Below are 20,200 nucleotides of genomic sequence, written 5' to 3'. Positions count from 1 at the left end.
ACTTTGTCAGGAAGTTCTCGTAATTTTCCTTGACATTTTTTTCTAAGCGCACAAGCTACCATTCTGACTACCTGAGTGATGGAGGCAAATTTACCTTTGCGGGTTACTTTAAATCACTGGAGTTCGAAAAGGCTCACTTCCTCTGCCTCTGTTCCTCTTTCCGCAGGGCTCCGACGTCCCCAGCCCCGTAGGACACACCTGTCACTCTCACCACCCGCGGGGTCAGCGAGATGCCGGCTCCAGCCCCGGGGGGGAGGAGGAGACTCGGCTGAGAGGGGGTGGGGGACGCTGAGGGGCGGTGCCAGCGCGCGCGGGCGGGGTGTGCGCGCCGCCGCCGCCGCCGCCGCCGCCGCCGCCGCCGCGTCAGCAGCGTGCGGCACGTGCCCATGTTTACGTCCCTCGTGGAGCCGCCGACGTCAGCAGCTGAATGGCAACATTGTGGCGATACTGAGGCTTAGAGTTTAGGAGACGAGTCCGTCAGTCTGGCTGGCTGCGGACTGTCGGAAAGAGGAGGGGCGGGAGATTGGCTGCCGCGAGCGGCGTCTGCCCAACGCACCGCCGACCTAGATCGTCTATCCGCCTGCCCTGCCCGGCAAGATCCGTGCTCTACCTCCGGAGCGCCGCAGACGCAACACCGCGGCCTCGCGCGAGGGGCGGCCGGGGCGGGCGCGAGGCGCTGCCGCAGCGCGAGGCTTGTAAACAGATCGGGCCGCACGTGACCATGTGAACTACCTGCTTCGGGGACACGTATTGTCTTTCACGCGAGCCGCGCACAAAGGAGCGCGGCGGATCTGTGTGCCGAGGGGCAGGCGAGCGAGCAGGGAGAGCCCGCGGGTGCGCTAAAATGGCTGAAGGCGCCCGGCAACGGTGAGCAGGGGGCGCGGCGCAGCCAGCCGGTGAGTCTCGGGCGGGCAGGCCAGCGGCGCCTCCCCCGCGGCCTGGAGCCAGAGCCACCATGTCGTTCGCGCTAGAAGAGACGCTCGAGTCGGACTGGGTCGCCGTGCGGCCCCATGTGTTCGACGAACGCGAGAAGCACAAGTTCGTCTTTATTGTGGCCTGGAACGAGATCGAGGGCAAGTTTGCAATAACCTGCCACAATCGGACGGCCCAGCGTCAGAGGAGTGGCTCCCGGGAGCAGGCGGGGGCACGAGGGAGCACTGAGCCCGGCGCACCCGCGTCGGAAGGGACCCGCGGGCCGGGCAGCCCGGCGGCCAAGGGCCGGTCCGAGGCCACTGCCTCTTCGACTCTGGGGAGGAGTCCCGGGCCCCGGAGGAGCCCGGCCTGGGCGGAAGGCGGCTCTCCGCGGAGCACGCGCTGCCTTAGGGGGGACCCGCTGCTGAGGAGTCCGGTCAGTAAAGGGGCGGAGAGTCCTCTTCGGAGCCCTGGGCGGGCCAAGTCCAGCCCGGTCCGGAAAGGAGCTGAGGGCAAAGATGTGGCGGGGGCCACCGCTGCAGCTGCCCCACCGGCACCCCGGGAGGAGGCCCCGGTGTCCTCGGTGCGGGTAGTGAGCGCCTGCGGAGCGCTCTCGGAAGAGATCGAGGTGCTGGAATTGGTGAAGGATGAAGCGGCGGCTCCGGCAGCCCCGGCTCTCCCTGACGCGGAGCAGCCTCCGCCTGCCACGGAGCTGGAATCCCCGGCGGAGGAGTGCAGCTGGGCCGGACTCTTCTCCTTCCAGGATCTGCGCGCTGTGCACCAGCAGCTGTGCTCGGTGAACTCGCAGCTGGAACCGTGCCTGCCGGTGTTCCCCGAGGAGCCCTCGGGCATGTGGACCGTGTTGTTTGGGGGCGCCCCGGAGATGACGGAGCAGGAGATCGACACTCTGTGTTACCAGCTCCAGGTCTACCTGGGCCACGGCCTGGACACCTGCGGCTGGAAGATCCTCTCCCAGGTACTTTTCACCGAGACTGACGACCCCGAGGAGTATTACGAAAGTCTTAGCGAGCTGCGACAGAAGGGCTACGAAGAAGTACTTCAGCGGGCCAGGAAACGCATCCAGGAGGTGAGATCCTAGTGTGGGCTTCAGTCATCGCTTTTGCTCCTTATCGAAGGCTGGATGGAGCCTTTGAGCTTTTGTGACACTTGTTTTTCCAAGGGAAAGGGACCTGTCTATCCCCGCACTTTTGAGTAGTAAGAAAGCCATGGCTTTCTTTAATTGGCCTTAAGAAGTACTTTTGGTTAGTGTTTAGATTTCCCCTCCCCCACGAGATAGTTGTATATAATAGTGCTCTGTTTTACTAAGTACAGGTAATAAGAGTAAAGCCGCTGGGGGGGGGCGGGGCGGGGGGAGTGTCCAGTAACTATAAACTTAATAGGTGCATCTTCTTGCCCCAAAAAGCACTTTCCAGCAATTACTAGCCAGATTTTGACCGTTTTTTTCCTGGTCATGTTCATTTATTCAAAGTATTTTACCTTACGTAGAACAAAGATGATCTGTTTTTATCTCCATATATGTTTTAGCAAGAGGGACATTCTCCCCGCCCCCAGTTTTATTGAGAAATAATCGACATACATGCTGTGTAAGTTCAAAGCATACAGCACGCTGCTTTGATTTACATATATTGTGAATTGATTACCACAGTAGGTGCTGTTGACATTCATCATCTTATACAGAGACCAAAAAATGTGTTTTCCTGTAATAAAAAATTTTTAGGATCTACCCTCTCCACAACTTACCTATGACATCATGCAGGATGTTGTACATTAAATTCCTAAGTACTTACAACTGGAAGTTTATATTTCTGATTACTGCCCTCCAGTTTCCAATTCCCCCTTCCACCCTCCTCTCTGGCAACCTCAAATCTGATCTCTTTATCTATGAGTTTTTCTTTTTTAAGATTCCACATAGAAGTGAGATCATGTAGTGTTTTCCTATCCGGCTTATTTCAATTAACATAATAAACTTAAATTTTAAATGCATTTTTCTCCAAATGAATGGTCTGCCCAAATGAAAAAGCATCTACAGACAACTGGATGTAAGTGTATTTTTAGATATCTGCATACTCTAGGGAATATCTCTAGTCTTCATAGATGATTCATGTTTCACTCCTGTTTTTGGTAGAAAAATGGTTCTGGGCAGGAATGTTTATTACACTTTTATATTTTAGGAGGAAAAAAGAGTGTAATTGCTCTTTCAAACTATAATCCTTAAAAATAACAGGAAATAATGTGAGTGAAATTCAGAATGGGTATACAAAGGGAGCTCTACAATGTGGAAAATTTGAGGTCATGCCTACTTAACAAACTGCTGCTGAAAGAACTTTACTGAAAAAGGACTTTACAATACACTTATTTACCCAAATGGACACTAACAGATACTTTCTCAAAACATTTATTATTTTCAGCATTACTACAAATTAAGGTTAAAGTTGGAGAGGGGAAATGCCTGTTTGTGATAGAGTTCTTGATACTGTGTGTCCAATGTTAACCTTGCTTTAATTTTGTTTACTAAGGCTAGGAACCTGGAGTGCCATGTCTTTTTTTTTTTTTTAAGAATATTATTATTTCTCTTTGCTAGATGTAAGGATTTAGAAAATAATTCTCACTTTTCTCACAGTGCTTTCTTACAACTTACTGAGCCCAGCTCTTCCTGTTTATTTTTTATTTATTTATTTTTAAGATTTATTTATTTGTGCATACGGAACTGGGGTACAGGCCAGAGGCTTAGGGGCGGTGAGAGACTTCACCAGAGACAGAGTGGGGAGCAGAACAGGCAGATAACGAAGTACACTGCTGAGGGGAGCAACGCGGGTCAGGAGAGGTCTGCTAAGCCATGTGGTCACCTCCGGGGCAGGTGGGAATCAAACTCCTGTAGAAGTGGCTTTAGCTTCTTAGTGCTGCACTTTAACCCGCTGAGCCACCAGGGAGGGCCCTCTTCCTGTTTATTTTTATGGTAACAGTCTCCCACCTTAAGTTCCAGGGGTATGTTTTATTTCAATTTCTAGCATCTAGCTGTTGGGAATGTTCTATTTTAGATTCTTTTTAAAAGGAAATGACAGAGCTCCTAAATAGTGATATATATTTTCTTTAGAGTTTTTTAAATAAATGTTGACCTATGAATTTCTTTTAAGCTGCAAGGACAAAGTCAATACTTTCTTCTCTTACTTGATTTATAGATACATGCTATATTAGGTATTTAAAAGTCTTTACTTTTTTAACCCTTAAATGATGTGGTTATGTCTGGGTTTTTGTTTTTGTTTTGTTTTTTTAAAGATATATTTATTTGTGTATACAGAACAGGGGCACAGGCCAGAGGTGCAGGGGTGCTGAGAGGATTCACCAGAGACAGAGTGGGAAGCAGAACAGGCAGATCAATGAAGTACAATGCTTTGGGGAGCCCAGGGAGTGGGTCAGGAGAGGTCTGCAGTGCCATTTGGATCACCTCTTGGGCAGGCAGGGATCAAACTCATGCTGAAGTGGCTTTAGCTTCTTAGTGCTGTGCTTTACCTGCTGTACTAAGTGCCTAACTAAGTCTGGTTTTTAATTGTACTGGTACTCAGAAAAAATAAATTTTCTGGTTTTTATAACTCAAATTGGGTCAGAAATAAGGGCTACTGAAAAATGTAGCTAGTTACAGTTTTCTACAACTCTTTTGATGGTTAATTTTTTATAAAGTTTTTTTCTAATAAAGTTTATATTAACTATGTTTTATTCTCTTTAACAGAGAAAAAATTTAAGCCTTTTAAAGGATCTTTGTGTTTGGGGAAACAGTTCAGAAGTTTATTAAAAACTCACTGAATATCAAATAAATTTTTGTCATTTCATTTAGTTGAACAACATTAAAAAGCTATCAAGGGTAGGCAAATAGGTTCAGTTTTAGTGCCCACCATGATTTCTACTGGACAATTATGTTGAAAGAAATTAGGACTCAGTGGAAGGAAAGGGTGGTGTGATTAATCATTGATGTCTGCCACGGGCAGGATAGTGGGAATGGATAGCATACCAGTCATGTGTTTTTGTTCCCCAGTAAATTTTTTGCTTTCTTACTAGTTCAGAGTAGCTTTTATTTAAGTAAAATCTTTATCGAAGTTGTAAAATTTTTGTATTGACTTCACTTGTGGAACTGCCTATAGGTTTTCAAGCTAGGTAATCTGGCCAATCAAACACATTCTTAGTACATGTTCCTTAGAAAATTTTAGGTTCTTTTTTTCTTCTTTAATTTCTCTATTTTGTGGTCCTTTTTTCCCCATAGTATTCCTTTTCCTTTCCGTTTAAAGGTTTCAGCTTAAAGACTACCGTTTTTGTTCAAAATGATCAGTAAATTGTTGAAAGGAGGTTTCTGTTTTGTTTTGTTTTGTTTTTAATAGAACAGACTGTACAACTAGATTGTAAATTTTTCAAGGTCACTGGCCTTGACATTATTTTGGAATTCTTTTCTTTGCCACCTCTAGTTTAGAACCACACATTCTGTGAATGCTGTTAGTATTTGTGGACAACCAATACCAGAGTTTTTTCAATATTGCAAAAATTTAAAGTATCTGGAAGACGTTTTCTTTTAATATAAAATTGTGGGTAACCAGAATTTTATAAACTGATAAATTCTTCAAGTGATCATGCTACTAGGTAGAAAATCTTTTAAAACTGAAAATAGCTTCCTAGATAAAGAATCTTACTTGACATTGGTGAATCCCTCATAAAGGGATTCACCTTTAATGGGCTACCTTAAGTAGCATTAAAAGTTTTATATGGACAGACATGTTTGTTTTTTGGGAGAGAAAGGCTTTTGTCAAACTCCTAAAGATGTTCTTCAAAAAGAGGCTGAAATCATAAATTATTGTAATCTTAGGGCATACTGGGGGGGGAGGGGAAGCTGCTTTTTTAATACATGTAGGATTTTAAATGGTTTTATAAGAAGTATTCTTTATTTCTTTGTCTTTTAAAGAATTAAACCTTGAATTTTCTGCTAAACATTATTGTTCACAAATTCCATCAACTGACAGGAAATACTGAGAAGAGCAATAACTTGTATGATACTAATGAGAAATTACTTTTAGATGACAAAAAAATGGAAGGTTCTATACTACTTAGGACCTCAATCTTGAGTGCAAATGAAACGTGAAGTTGATTATATGGTAGGTTTGTCTCGGATTTTTTAGGATTTACTGTAAGAAGTCTATTTATACAGTGGACACACAATCCCTGAATGAATTTAGTGCCACCAAATCCTACTGGAATGGTTTCAGCAGTAGCCTTGCTTGTTGGTCAGAGCTAGAATTGTGTGTAGATGGGTGGTCAGTATTGTACCTTACCTATAATGACCTGAGATTTGTAAGTAATGGTTTCTGTATAAAGACAATTATTCTTGAGATGATTATTGTGGTGCTTTAAAGAGTAAATCTTAACTATGACGGTAGGCTTGATTAAGATCTGAAATCTGTTCACCTTGGAATTCATTGTATGTGTAAAACTGCACAATTCTAACTTCTTTCCAATTTAAAAGTGTTTTGAGAGCAGCATGTGTTTTCAAAAATAGCCATATAAGGCATGTAGTAGCCAAAGTGTCCTACCTAGTGTTTGGGACCTCCCTGGTGGTGCAGAGGGTTGGAGCATATACCACTAAGAAGCTGGTGGCAGCTGCTTCAGTGAGAGTTAGATCCCCACCCTGGAGGTGATCCACATGGCACAGCAGACCTGTCCTGGCCCCCCCACTGCTTCCCTCAGCAGTGTACTTCATAGATCTGTCTATTCTGCTCCCCACTCTGTCTCTGGTGAATGCTCTCACCACCCCTGCACCTCTCACCTGTACCTCGGTTCTATATGCATAAATAAATCTGAAAAAAAAATGCAGACTGCTGTTTTAGTATAGACACAATTTAGGAATAATAAAGCGAAGTGTATTTTGTGAGATTCTTGAAAATTATGATGAAAGACTTGAAAGTCAGAATGTTAAAATAATGACTTAGGGGCCTTCCCTGGCGGCACAACAGGTTAGGACTCAACACTGCAAGCTGGCTGCAGCTGCTTCAGTTCGAGTTCGATCCCCAGCTTCAGTGCATCCCCAGCCCCAGAAGTGACCACATGGCATGACAGACCTCTCTTGACCTTCAGCAATGTACTTGGTTGATCTGCCTGTTCTGCTTCCCACTCTGGCTCTGGTGAAGCCTCTCACGGCCCCTGCACCTCTGGCTTGTGCCCCATTTCTGTATGAATAAATAAATCTTAAAAAGTTAAAAAAGAAAATGACTTAGATAATAATCATTTCTTCTATGTTCAGGTAAACTTACTGCCATTTTTCATATCACTGAAAAAAGGTTAAGTACAGAAAAAGATTAATGTATGCTTTTACGTTAGTGCTTACATAAGGGAGACACATGGAGACTAGTGGCATCATGACAACCTTGATGATAACCAATTTTTGTGGTGGTTTCTCTGTCATTTAATATCACATGTGCATGCATGTGTATTAAAAGGTGAAAGTAGTGAATGGTTTGGTTTGTCAATCATAACCATTTGAATTAGCAATCGTCACTCCTCAAATCATCATGTTAATCAGGTTCTTACTACTCTCAATTCCTGTTTTATCTGATATTTTATTGATATTGTTGTAAGTAGGACTTGAAGGCACAAGGTGGTTTTCCATTGTAGCATAAATGTATACTTGTTTTTTGTTTTTGTTTTTTTTGTATTGTTTTCCATGGCCTTTTTCATTCTTTAATAGACCAGGATCTACACCCTCTGAACATGCGCAGTTCTCTTGGTTGCTGACAGAGGAATTAAATTGCACAAGGACAGAGAAGGATTCTTGAGCAAAACCCTAGAAATTTTTATGAGTTGTTTTCTTAAATGTGGGTAATTGCCTTTTTATTCTTGCCCTTGAATTTTAAGTTATATGTGGTTGTAATTGAATAACAGTCTTTTCAGGCTGCACTGAAGTTTTTATAAAGTAGGCTGTGAAATAAAAATAGGTATAATGAGGTAGATATTTTATAGAGAAGAATCATATTTAGGATAAAGATATAAAGTCTTTGGTGGTGTAGGTTTTTATTTGTTACTTGAAAGTTTGAGGGTGATGGCTTAGGGCTTTGTTTATTTTCAACGAAGGTTTATGCATTCAAGTAGTGCAGGCACAGGGATAATGCAGTGATAAACAAGAATGGTGGTTTTTTTTAAAGAAATTTTAAATAAATTTGTAAATTAAGTAATCTGTTTCTAGGAATTAGATGAGGCAGGGTACTTGTTAAGAATTGCCTTACTATAGTGCTTAGTGGAAAGAAAATTTATGAATGTGACTCAGGAAAATCTGTTTTTGTCCTAATTCTGATACTAGTTGCTTACCTTTAGCTATCATTTATCTATCTTCTTTGTTTCCCGTTTGTAAAGTGAAATTACAGCTTCATTTTTTAAGGGTCCAGTGTCGTTTACAAAGTATATAGCAAGGGTAGAGGAGGGTCCTGAGCATTTGTTATATATGCTAATGTACAGGCTTCTGTCTCCCTGCAGTAAAGTAACTGTATGAGTAACAGCACTTTTAATGTTGCTAGAGCTCTAATTCATTTTTGGGTGCAGAGGGCATTAGAACAAGTCAAGTACTTTTCCTCTCTTTTTTGTGTTGCTTTCTTATCCTCAATTTTTCCCCATTATTTCTATTTTAAGTTTTTCTGTACTTTTCCGTTTTTTAGCCTCGACTAGCTTTCTTAGTTATTTTCGATAACTTGCTAAAGTTACACTATAAAATGAATGTTTAATTACTACAATTTTTCTCCAGTGGTTTCTTCCTCAACTTACAGATTTGTGAATTTGGATAAATTACCCTACATAGGGCCCTCCCTGGTGGCGCAGCGGGTGAAAGCATAGCACTAAGAAGCTAAAGCTGCTTCAGCATGAGTTCAATCCCCACCCTGGAGGTGACCCAGATGGCGTGGCAGACCTCTCCTGACCAGCCCACTGTTCCCCTCAGCAGTGTTTAATTGAGCTGCCTTTTCTGCTCCCTGATCTGTTCTCTGGTGAATCCTCTCACCGCCCCTGTACCTCTGGCCTGTACCCCAGTTCTGTATACATTAAAAAAAAAAATCTTAAAAAAAAAAATACCCTACCTAGATGAGTCTCTGTCCTTTTTTTTTTTTTAAACATTAATAGGGCCAGAACTGGAGTGACCTAAGTTAAAAAGTATTACTGTTCTAGTTTTTAATAGTCACAGTAAATCTTTATTGAGTGCTTAATGAGCAATACTCAGAGCACTACTCTCTGAGCACTACTCAGAGCGCTTTAAATACATCCTCTTAGGATGAAGATAGGAGTTAAGAGAGAGGCTCAAGTATATTTGAGTCCTGGTTCCTCTACTTACAAATTTGTGAATTTGGGCAAGTTACCTAATTCTCTCAGTGCCTTAATTTCTTTGTCAATACTCCTGGGTCATAGGGGTATTAAACACATACTGTGTAACGTATACATAAAAAAGTACCAGGTGCCTAGGAAACACTTGGTAAATGTTAGCTCTTACTAATATTAATCTTTTAAGTTTTCACAGATATATTTTAAAGAGAATTTGTTCCTCCCGAAAACATTCCCTGATAGTTTCTCCTCTCTCGTCCCAGAAGAAGGGAATAAGACCTGAACTCCCTATTCCCTCCTGCAGTTTATTCCAATTTATTCCCACTTAAAATATTCCCCAACATTGAATAGTTACTATTGTATCCCCCTTACCTTCCTAACTAAACTTAATGGCTACTTTTGGGGGGACTGGGCTAAGGGAGAAAAACATTTAACCTTGCTTTATTTTTATTTGGAAATCCTGCTTCCTGGGAGATATGAATTCTGGTGTTGGGTTTGCTAAATGAAAATGAAAAGATTATGACAAATAGGGTTATAAAAATGAAGGACAAGAGAAAAGAGAGTTAACTTTAGAATAATATGACAGTTAACTTTAGTATAGTATGACATTGTAATGCCTACAGAAAGGGGAAATTCCATGTTCCTTGCCCCACCTATTGAAGGGTGGTGCTGAGCACCCAGGAGAAACTAATAAGGAGCTGGAAAAAAAAAAAAAAGACTAAGAGGAGAATGTAATACTCACTTGGAACAGAGTGACAGGAAGAAGCAGATGGGCTTGCTCTTCAACCTTGGACTTGTACCAAGGACTTAGGGGACATGGAAGGAGATACTTGAAAGAGGCAGAGATGTGGGTGAAACACCATGAGGAGGCTGACAATGGCAGCCATTCTCGTGACTTGTATTTTAACTTTGCTCTTTTCCTTCTAGACTTGCCTGGCTCCTTGTCCCTTTCTTCTGATTGCCCCCACCAGAAGGTATCTTAGACTTGTGGCAAACTTTCAGGACTTATTGTCTACACTTTGGGCCAGCCCTGTTTGGCTAGGCATTAACCCACAAGTGACTGGTTGTTTCATGGGGTGCTAGGCTGTTTCATGGGGAAACTATTTTAACTATATTCTTTCTCTTCTGTCGTTTGCACACTAATTGTATTAAAGTTCTTTTCTGTTGAGGTCTTCTGTACTGTAAGTGTTCCTCTTTATGTGGTGGATGGCAGAATCCATGTCAGGCAGACTATACTACTCCCCCACTTTTTCTTTCAGATTTTCCTTTTTTGTTCCATGAAATACTTCACTGTATTTTCAGTTTTCCTTTACTCAAAAAAAAAACTGGTATCTTCCTTGAAATGGAAGGTAATAGACTAACTAGGAGTGAAGGATATTAAAAAACAGTGGCTGAGAGTTTGAATTAGAGTACTATAGAGTCACACCTTCTACCTTTCACCAGATATCTTTGTACAAGTTACTGATCCTCTCTGGTTCTTTTTCTCTAATGTGGCATAGTAGTTGAATTTACTTTTGAGATTGTTACAGTTTAACAAAACAGGAATGGAGTAGGGTTGTTCTTTGTGAATGTGGAAAAGGGGTACTGCATCAGGCATCAGTCCTTTCTTGTTGCTTTAGGAAGTATACCCCACATAACTAGAAGTTCACACAACTATAGATAATTTCATTGCTGTAATTTCATCTAAGTACCTCAGTGCTAGTTCTTTTGCTATTTTTGCAAGTTGATAATTATTTGCATGTCTAAATAATAATTTATTTAATGGTGGAGATGGTATTTGTAAAGTTTATTAGGTTAATTATCTCCCTAATTAAGAAAAAAATAAAAATTTTCATTTTGTTTTTGACATATTATAAAAGGGAAGGAAATTATAAAATTGCACAAAAGGGTATACAGAAAAAAAAAAGGTATACAGATGCTAAATTTCAGTCAGGACTTTAAAGATCTTTAAGTATAGTAGAAACCCTGTAATTCTATAGTCAGAGAGATGACCCTAGAACTAACTCTGCAAATCCATCCTGTAGGCACAGGAGGTATCTTCTTTCTCTTTCCTCTAGTGTTTGTTATTGGTGAGTGAGTTAGAAACCAAGATGAACAGTATGAGTGAAAGGGGTAAGTCACATAGAGTTGTTGTCACAGTTTTCTCTATTGCAGTGATTTTAAGGAATTTTGAAAAACATTTTTTTAATCTATTGTAAAATATTTATTAACAGTAATCTTGTAAATTTTTTTTTAGGTCTTACATACATTTTTTTATTAAAAAGTTTATTTTTACATCATTTTGCACATTTTTTTTTTCATCTCAATTGTAATCCCCACGGGTTTACCATCACCAATTCACCCCTGTGCCACCACCATAGTCCCGTGCATTTCCCACTCCACCCCCACAGAATGTCTCTGGTATATGGTTGTTCATTATTTTTGTTATTTTCTCGTCTGGTCCATTATACTCCTGCTATGAGTGAAACCATCCGGTATTTTTCTTTCTCTTTCTGGCTTATCTCATTAAGCATGATCTTTTCCAGCTCCATCCAAGTTGCTGCAAAAGACATGTGTTTCTCTTTTTTGATTGCTGAGTAATGTTCCATTGTATATATGTACCACATCTTTCTAATCCAGTCATCTACTTTTGGGCATTTGGGCTGCTTCCATGTTTTTCCAATTGTAAATAAAGCAGCAATAAACATGGGGGTACAAGTATCTTTTTCAATCAGTGTTTTTGTGTCTTTTGGGTAGATACCTAGGAGTGGTATTGCTGGGTCATAGGGAAGCTCCATGTTTAGCAGTTTGAGGAACCTCCAAACAGGAAAAACATTTTTTTTAACTGTGTTATAGACTCCGTTAAAGATCTGCCTTAGAGAAATTTTGCAATAAGCAGTTTTGTTTCAGGTATTAGATAGTTGAGACCTCACAGGTTAACAGATTTTGATCAGGGAAGGCAAAAAAAATAAATAAATTAAGGAAGGTAGAAGAGAAAGGAAGAAATAGTCTACTTAGTGAGCTAAGTATTCAGTTAATAGCTTACAGTTATTTCTTTTAAATGAATCAGTAGAACAAAATAACTTTAAAACTGCATAAGAGGTGTTAGATTCGGAGGCAAAAATAGTTCAGTTCTTTATTTTCCAATCCCCCATTCTTTGCCTTCTTTCTTGGGCATCCTGTTAAGCATGTGTATATTAAGTTGGTTGGTTGCCTGTGAGTCCCTCTGACATCATCTTTGTAGGCATGTTGTATTCTCCTTAAGATCAATCTGTATTTTGATTTGGTTTATGTCCACCAGTGAATGAGTCTTCTCAAATTTAGCAAACTTTCACTTTGTAAATTCAGGCTTGCCTTACACATAACAAACATTCTTAATCCTAAATAATCCAACTCTCTTCCAATTTCTTTATACTCTTTTTGTGTGTGCAATATAGAACCTTTCACACTACTTAGTTTAAAACTGGCAAATGATGGCAGCTCAGTTATTACTTTTTTTTTTCTGAATTTGGTCAGTTTAAGTTAGCAAAAATAGAAAGCTAATATATGTTATTGAAACAAGGTGGTAATTATATTCTTTTGCTAATTGAATTCTTTTATCATGGATTAAAGGAAATTGTTTAGACAAAAATGTCTAACACTTAGCATCTTTTGATGTTTCAATATGTATTTCCTTTAAGATTATTTACTTATATTAAAATAGCTTTCAAATTGAAACTATAGTTGATTTTAAGGTAATCTAATGTTGGAAAAACATGAAACTTTATAGCAAAGAAGACAAATTAATAAATTAGCAGTGTTAGGGTAGATGTCTTGTGTTCTCTCAAGAGTATTAAGTTTAGTTGCTGTATAATAGCTTTGACAATAAAAGGCATGTGGGCAATAATATCTACATAAGTAAATATTTGAATAAAATAACTGTTTTGATCACACATACCTGTAGAAAAGTATTGTGATGTATTTAATTATCAAATGTATAGTGACTTGCTGTTTTTGTGTTGGCAGAAAATAGTATATAAACCATTTAATGCATTACATTTACTTTAGTCTCTGTGAAAAGAGCTCAAAGAAAATTAGTTTGAGGATTGTCTTAATATTGAACTTTGGCATTTGATAACTTGAAATGACTGCAGAAACTATTAGTGAAAGATGTTGGTGTTCCTACTGTGTTGGTTTATTTTCTTCATTCTTTTAACAACTTTGCTGTTCCTAAAACTTGATAGAAAATCATAATCTCAAAAATTTTCATTTTCAAGTAGAATAAAAGATAAAGGGTAAGGTAGAGTGTAGATTTTCTTGCATGGAGAGAAATACTGCCTTTAAAACTCTAAAAGGCTAGTTTATAATTCATTGAAAAGACTGTAATTGTTTTGTTGGGTTTTTTTGTTGTTATTTTGTTTAGTTTTCTTATTTTATCCTTCCATAAATATTTACTATGTTTTTGGTAAACTACAGCCTTGAGGTGGTAAACTGGTGGAGGTGAGTTCCACTGCCACTGGTTAGAACTGATTTCTGGGACTTAAGAATGCTATAATTAAGGATCGATCATGCATGGTACTTGCTGTTAATTTCATAATCCTGCTTATTTTTTAGTTATATTTAAAAGATTTTATTCAACACATGATTTAGCTATTGGTGAATAATAATTGGTGAAGAGATGGCATGTATTATGTTTTTATTTCTCATACCTCATCTTTTGGGAAACTTTGTATGTTATGGTGAAAGGAATAATTTAATTTTCCTTTTCTGATGTGTAAGCCACATCAGGAGAAGTAATACAGTATAAAACTTCCCTTTAAAAGATGTATATGTGTTTATTTGATAGCGCAGTGATGGAAGTAAGTGAAAGGTAAATCTCCCCACTTGCGTCTTCCATCCTCATTCCCTTGTCTGTGACTCCCTGTCTCCGAGGCAGCCACCCATAAGAGTTTCTTTTGTCTTGCAGATTCATTGTCATATATAAAAGTAATTACATGCCCTTTACTCAAGTATTAGCATAATACATACTCCGTTATATTGGCTTCTTCTCTTCCATCCTTGTCTCCCCTACCCAATATACACTTAACAGGTTGTTTTTTCTTTTTAATTGTTCAGTTGAATGTATCTGTTTTAATACCATGATATTCCTCCCACTCCCATCTTTTGGTGTTATAAAACAAGTTATCTTTTTCTTTATGTGCAAATACATCTATAGGATAAATCTTTATTAGAGGAATTTTTGGGTCAAAGAGAATGCATATTGTGCTTAAATTGCTTTCTGTGGAGGGTGTACCAATTAACACTCCTACAAACCAAAGAAAGTTGCCCTTTGTTTATATATCCTTTTCCCCATCAGAGACTTAAGTTTTTAAAACCCCTTTTATTGTATCAATGAAAGACTGAGTTTTATATTTCTCTTATCAGTGAGTGTTCAATTAGTTCAGATGTCCTATCTGTTAAATCTGTGGCCTATCTGTGATGGCCATTGCCTATTTTTTGTGTTGTTTGATATGGAAGTTGTCTGTGTTGCAAATATTTTCCTTTTAGTCATATCTTGATGGCTTTTTAAAATATTTTTGCTGCAAAATTTACTAGTCTTTTTTTGATAGCTCTCAGGTTTTGAGTCATGTTTTAAGAGTGTGATGAGATTATTTAAAACAAAACAAAGGCAAATACAAAATTCTCATTTCTTCTACTTTTATGATTTTATTTGCCTTTGTTACACCAGTTAACTTTGGCATAAGGGCTAAAGTAGGTCCAGCTCTTGTTATGTACTCCTCCATTGTACTTGATACTATAAAGTATTTATAATACCTGACAAGGCCACTGCTCCTCTCTACAATTTTTCTTTATAAAAATACTTTTGTCCTCGGGCCCTCCCTGGTGGCGCAGCGGGTTAAAGCACAGCACTGAGAATCTAAAACCGCTTCCGCATGAGTTTGATTCCCGCCTGCCCTGGAGGTGACCACATGGCGTGGCAGACCTCTCCTGACCCGCCCGCTGCTCCCCTCAGCAGTGTACTTCATCGATCTGCCTGTTCTGTTCCCCACTCTGTCTCTGGTGAAGCCTCTCGCCGCCCCTGAGCTTCTGGCCTGTACCCCAGTTCTGTATGTACAAATAAATAATCTTTAAAAAAAAAAAAAAATACTTTTGTCCTCTTATCTTTCCATTTGAACTTTAAAATTGACCTTTTCTTATTCCATAAATAATGTCAAGAGGCTACTTTATCATTCATAGAATTTACAGATTAATTTAGTAAGAATAAATTTTGTTACCTACATTGTCTTTTAATATTGTATGTACCTGATTCTAAATAGATTTAAGTTTATCCCTAGGCATTTTTCTCTTTGTTGCTTTTATAAATGAAATCCTTGCTAGTTGTTTATATTTACTTTAATTTCTGTATATGTTATAACAAGTGTACTGAATCCTCTATATTGCATTTTCAGTTCAATTCTAAATTGCCAGTTTTTAAATTAATAGGCAGTTTATCTAAAATTTCTTGATTATTCCATTGTCTCTTTGTAGGAGTAAAAGAACAAATTATAATTTTAAAAAAAAAGGGATTTTGATGGCCATTGGCTTTAAACATCCAACTTTGCTGAATGAATCCTATATACAAAAGATAAGGTCCTGGTGCTAGAGATGAGACCAAACCAACTTTGTCACTCTTTGTCACAACTTGATGTACCTTCCTTCTAAAGAATAAAGATCATTCTGTGATGGGCTTTAATAATAATATAATTTGTGTAACATTATGGGGATTTGTCTTAAATTAGTGTTAATAAGATGTTCACTGAGGCACTGCTTCTCAAACTTTAAAATGAATACTCATCACATATTGATCTTACTAAAGTGCAGATTCTGAGTCTATTATTTGCAATGGCCCTGAAGTTCTGTATTTCTAACAAGTTACCAGGTGATGCTGGTATTGCTGGTTCTATTACTTTGAGTAACTGTGATGTTACTTGGTTAAGTTGAGCTCCGTGAAGTAAAAATTAAATAGTGCAGATTGAGTAGATGTATTCTTTTTTTCCTACTCCATAAATGGTATCATTGCTTATTAGACTATGATGCCCTCCCTGCTCTTCCCTACAGTGTACCCTCTATTTCAGGGAACATAACCTGTTTCTTTCTTCAAATTTTGTATACTTTCCCCACTATCCTATTAGGTTAACTAGAACCTTAACTACAATGTTAGAATAGGGGTGTTGAGAGAAGGGACATTTTTGTCTTGTTCTTTGTTTTAGTGGGAAAATATCTTAGTTCTCGTATTTTATAGGATGTTCTAGGCTTATTGTTAATGTTCTTTATCAGGTTGAAGAAGTTCCCTTTTATTCCTCGTTTGCTATGAGTTTTTATATTGAATGAGGATTGGATTTTGTCAAATGCTTTCCCTGCATCTGATGATATTATGATTTTCTTGTAGCCTGTTGATGTAATTACATTAAATGATCTTTAAATTTTAAATCAGTCTCCTGTACCTGGGGAAAAAAAAAAACTGGTCTCTTTATATACTTTTGGATATAATTTGCTAATGTTAAGCTGAGGATTTCTGCATCTATAAGAAATCCCATTTTTATATGTGAATCTAGTGATGATAAGTTCTCTTAGTTTTCATTTATCTGGAAATTTGTTTTTTGTCTTTATTCCTTCAGGGTATTTTCTTGGGAATAGAATTCTGAGATGAGTAAATTGTTTGCCTTTTTCTTGAAGGATTTAAAAAATGTTACTTCATTGCTTTCTGTTTTCCTATAATTTTTTATTTGAAGTCATCACTCATAGATATACTTGCTTCCCTTTATGTTACGTATTTTTTTTCCTTTCTTTGATTTTCAGTAATTGGACTATGATGAACCTAGTTCTGGGGTACTGTCCATTTATATCTTGGCATTATTAGAACTTCTTGAATATATAAATTCATATATGACCAAAACTTAGGGACTGTGAAATGAAATGTTTTCGCTACCCTATTTTTCTCCTTTTCTGGGATTCCAACTAAATATATATATTAGATTTTTTTAATAGTATTGTAATAGAAAAAGGGGAAGTTCTAGGTTCCCTGCTCCACCCAGAAGGAGGGTGCAGCTGAGCAGAGAAGAGAAGGAATCTGGAGAGGAAGGAAGGAAGGATGGAGAGCCAGGAGTAGACCTGAGGAAGCCACTTGGAACAGAGGGAGACATGTGAAGAAACTGTGCTTGATTCTTGGCCCTGTGCTGGTTGAAACATGTGGGTGAGAGACCCGTGGGGAAGTTGACTATGGCAGTGTTTATACTGATTTTGATTGTGCTCTTTTCCTCCCAGATTTGTCTGCTCATGTGTGACCTTTTTCTATGGGTCCCTGACAGAAGGTGCTTTAGGCTTGTGGCGGGCTTTCAGGCCTTGCTTTGGGCCAATCCCTTTTGGGTTGACTTTTGCCAAAGAGGGGATGGGTAACTTCAGATATTTGATACAGAAATTATATTTTGTCTTTTCCATATTGTATATTCATTGTATTCAAGTTCCTTTCCATTAAATCTCTTATGTCTTGATGTGATAAATGGCAGAACCTATTTAGAACCGGCAGGTTTGGGGTTTCGGTGGTGCCCTCTTCTCCATGCCCTGTAACAGATTTGGCGCCCAGCGTTGTAGGAAAAAGACCACAAGCAAAATCAATATAAACACTGCCATTGTCAACCTCCCCACAGGTGTCTCACCCACATCTGTTTCAATCAGCACAGGACACGGTTTCTTCACATATCTCCCTATGCTCCAAGTGGCTTCCTCAGATCTCCTCTGGCTCTCCATCCTGCTTCCTTCCTTCTCTTCTCTGCTCAGCTGCACCCTCGTGGGTGGGGCAGGGAACCTGGAACTTCCCCTTTTCCTGGGACCACCCTGTTACAGTATTTTCATGGAATTCTGAGGCTTTGTTCATTTTTCCCCCTCTTTCCTGTTAGATAATATATTTTTATTTATCTTCAAGGTCAGTGACTCATTTGTCTCTACTGCTGAACTCTGTGTTGAGCAATATTTTTATTAATGCTTCTCATTGTAGATATTAATGCTTCTCATTGTAGAAGTTTATGTCAGTGTTTTGCCTAGTTCTTTTTTTTTTTTTTTCCTATTTTCTGGCTTTGGGTCTTACATCCATGTCTTTTATCCATTTTGAGTTGATTTTCATGTATGGTGTGAGATGGTGGTCTAATTTCATATTTTTGCATGTGGCAGTCCAGTTTTCCCAGCACCATTTAAGAGACTTTCCTTGTTCCAGTGTATATGCTTCACTCATTTGTCATAGGTTAGTTATCCACAAACAGGTGGCTTTATTTTAGACTCTCAACTCTATTCCATTGGTCTGTGTAGCTTTTATTTTGATTCAGTACCATGTTTTTTTATTCAGCATGACTTTAGAGTATAATTTGAGGCCTGGAAGTGTGATGCCAATATTATCCTCTTTCCAGTCAAGAGCGCTTTGGCTACTTGGGGTCTTTTGTGTTTCCATATGAATTTTAGTAATATATAGTGTTTTCCTGAAAAATGTCATTGATACTTCTGTTGAGATTGCTTACAACCTGTAAGTTGGTTTGGGTAGGATAGCTGTTTTGACAATATTGATTCTTCAGTACATGAGCAGGGAATGTCTTTCCATTTCTTTGTGTCATCTTCTGTTTTTTTTAGCATCTTACCATTTCCTTGTATAGTTCACCTTTTTTGTTAGATTTATTTTATTTCCAGGTATTTAAATTTTTTTGTTGTTGTTGTAAGATTGTGAATGGATGGCTCTTAATTTTTTCTTCAAGTTCATTGTTTGTATATAGGAAGGCGACTGATTTTTTGTGTTGATAATTGTAGTCTCCACTTTACTGACCTGGTTTTAGTTTAGTTATTTTATGGAGTCTTTGGGGTTCTATGTATTATCAAATCATGTGCTTTACTTGTTCTTTTCTAATTTGGATTCCTTTCATAGCTTTATCTTGCCTAATTATTCTAACTAGGATTTCTGATACTATATTAAGTAGTAGTGGTTGCAATGAGTACCCTTGTTGTGTCTGGATCTGAGCATAAAGCCTTTTCAGTTTTTCACCTTTGAGAATGATAATAGCTTTTATTATGTTAAGATTGTCCTGTTTATGACCAGTTTTCTGAGGGTTTTCATTTGTAAATAGATACTGAATCTTATCAAATGTTTTTGTCAGCACCTACTGATAAGATCATTTGGTTTTTACTTTACTTTTCATTGATATGTTGAATTATGTTGATTGATTTTCAACATTGAACCTTAATTGTATTGCTGGTATAAATCCCACTTGGTCATGATATTATAATATTTTTAATACACTGTTGGATTTGGTTTTCTACGATATATTGAATTTTTTAGCATTTGTGTTCATTAGGAAGATTGGCTGTAGTTTTCCTTTGTGTTTTTTTTTTTATTTTGATGTTAGTTGGAAGTATTTTTTCTCTCAATTTTTATGAAAGAGTTTGAGCACAATAGGTATTAATTCATCTTTGAAAGTGGCCCCAGACTTTCCTTTTTTGGGGAGAGTTGCTTGTTGTTTCAATTTCTTTGCTTGTTATTGATTTGTTCGGGTTTTCTGTTTCTTCCGTATTCAGCCCTGCACACTGGAATTATTCTGAGAATTTTTTCATTTCCTCTAAGTTGTTGAATTTACTACATAAATATAAATAAGCTGTTATTTTCTGAATTTCTGCAGTCTCTGTTGTAATTTCTTCTCTTTTATTTCTAATCACATTTATTTGAATTTGCTACTTTTTTTTTTTAAGTGTACCTAGCTACAGGTTTGTAAATTTTATTTTTTCAAATAGCTAACTTTTTGGGGGGGTTGGGCACAGAGGGACTATTTTATTTTAATTTCATTTATTTGTGGTATATATATTTTTTATAATTTTTTTTAAGATTTATTTATTTATTCATACAGAACTGGGGTACAGGCCAGAGATGTGGAGGGTGAGAGGATTCACCAGAGACAGAGTG

At 38.5% G+C, this 20,200-nt stretch overlaps 1 protein-coding gene across 2 annotated transcripts in view; it reads left to right on the top strand.

Moving 5' to 3' along the window:
• The first annotated feature begins 435 nt into the window (after positions 1-435).
• Positions 436-20,200, top strand: part of JMY (junction mediating and regulatory protein, p53 cofactor) — a 67,442-nt gene continuing 47,677 nt past the window's right edge. For both annotated transcript variants that reach the window (XM_012721892.1, XM_004678180.2), the window contains exon 1: positions 436-1,999. In XM_012721892.1, the coding sequence (XP_012577346.1) occupies positions 956-1,999 (1,044 nt within the window). In that variant the 5' untranslated portion in view covers positions 436-955. The remainder of the gene's footprint in view (positions 2,000-20,200) is intronic.

Source organism: Condylura cristata, unplaced genomic scaffold (assembly GCF_000260355.1).
Source record: "Condylura cristata isolate star-nosed mole 26May11 unplaced genomic scaffold, ConCri1.0 scaffold00007, whole genome shotgun sequence".
Classification (NCBI taxonomy): Eukaryota; Metazoa; Chordata; class Mammalia; order Eulipotyphla; family Talpidae; genus Condylura; species Condylura cristata.
Note: the sequence above shows the minus strand (reverse complement) of the source record. Positions and strands in the feature narration are given on the sequence as shown.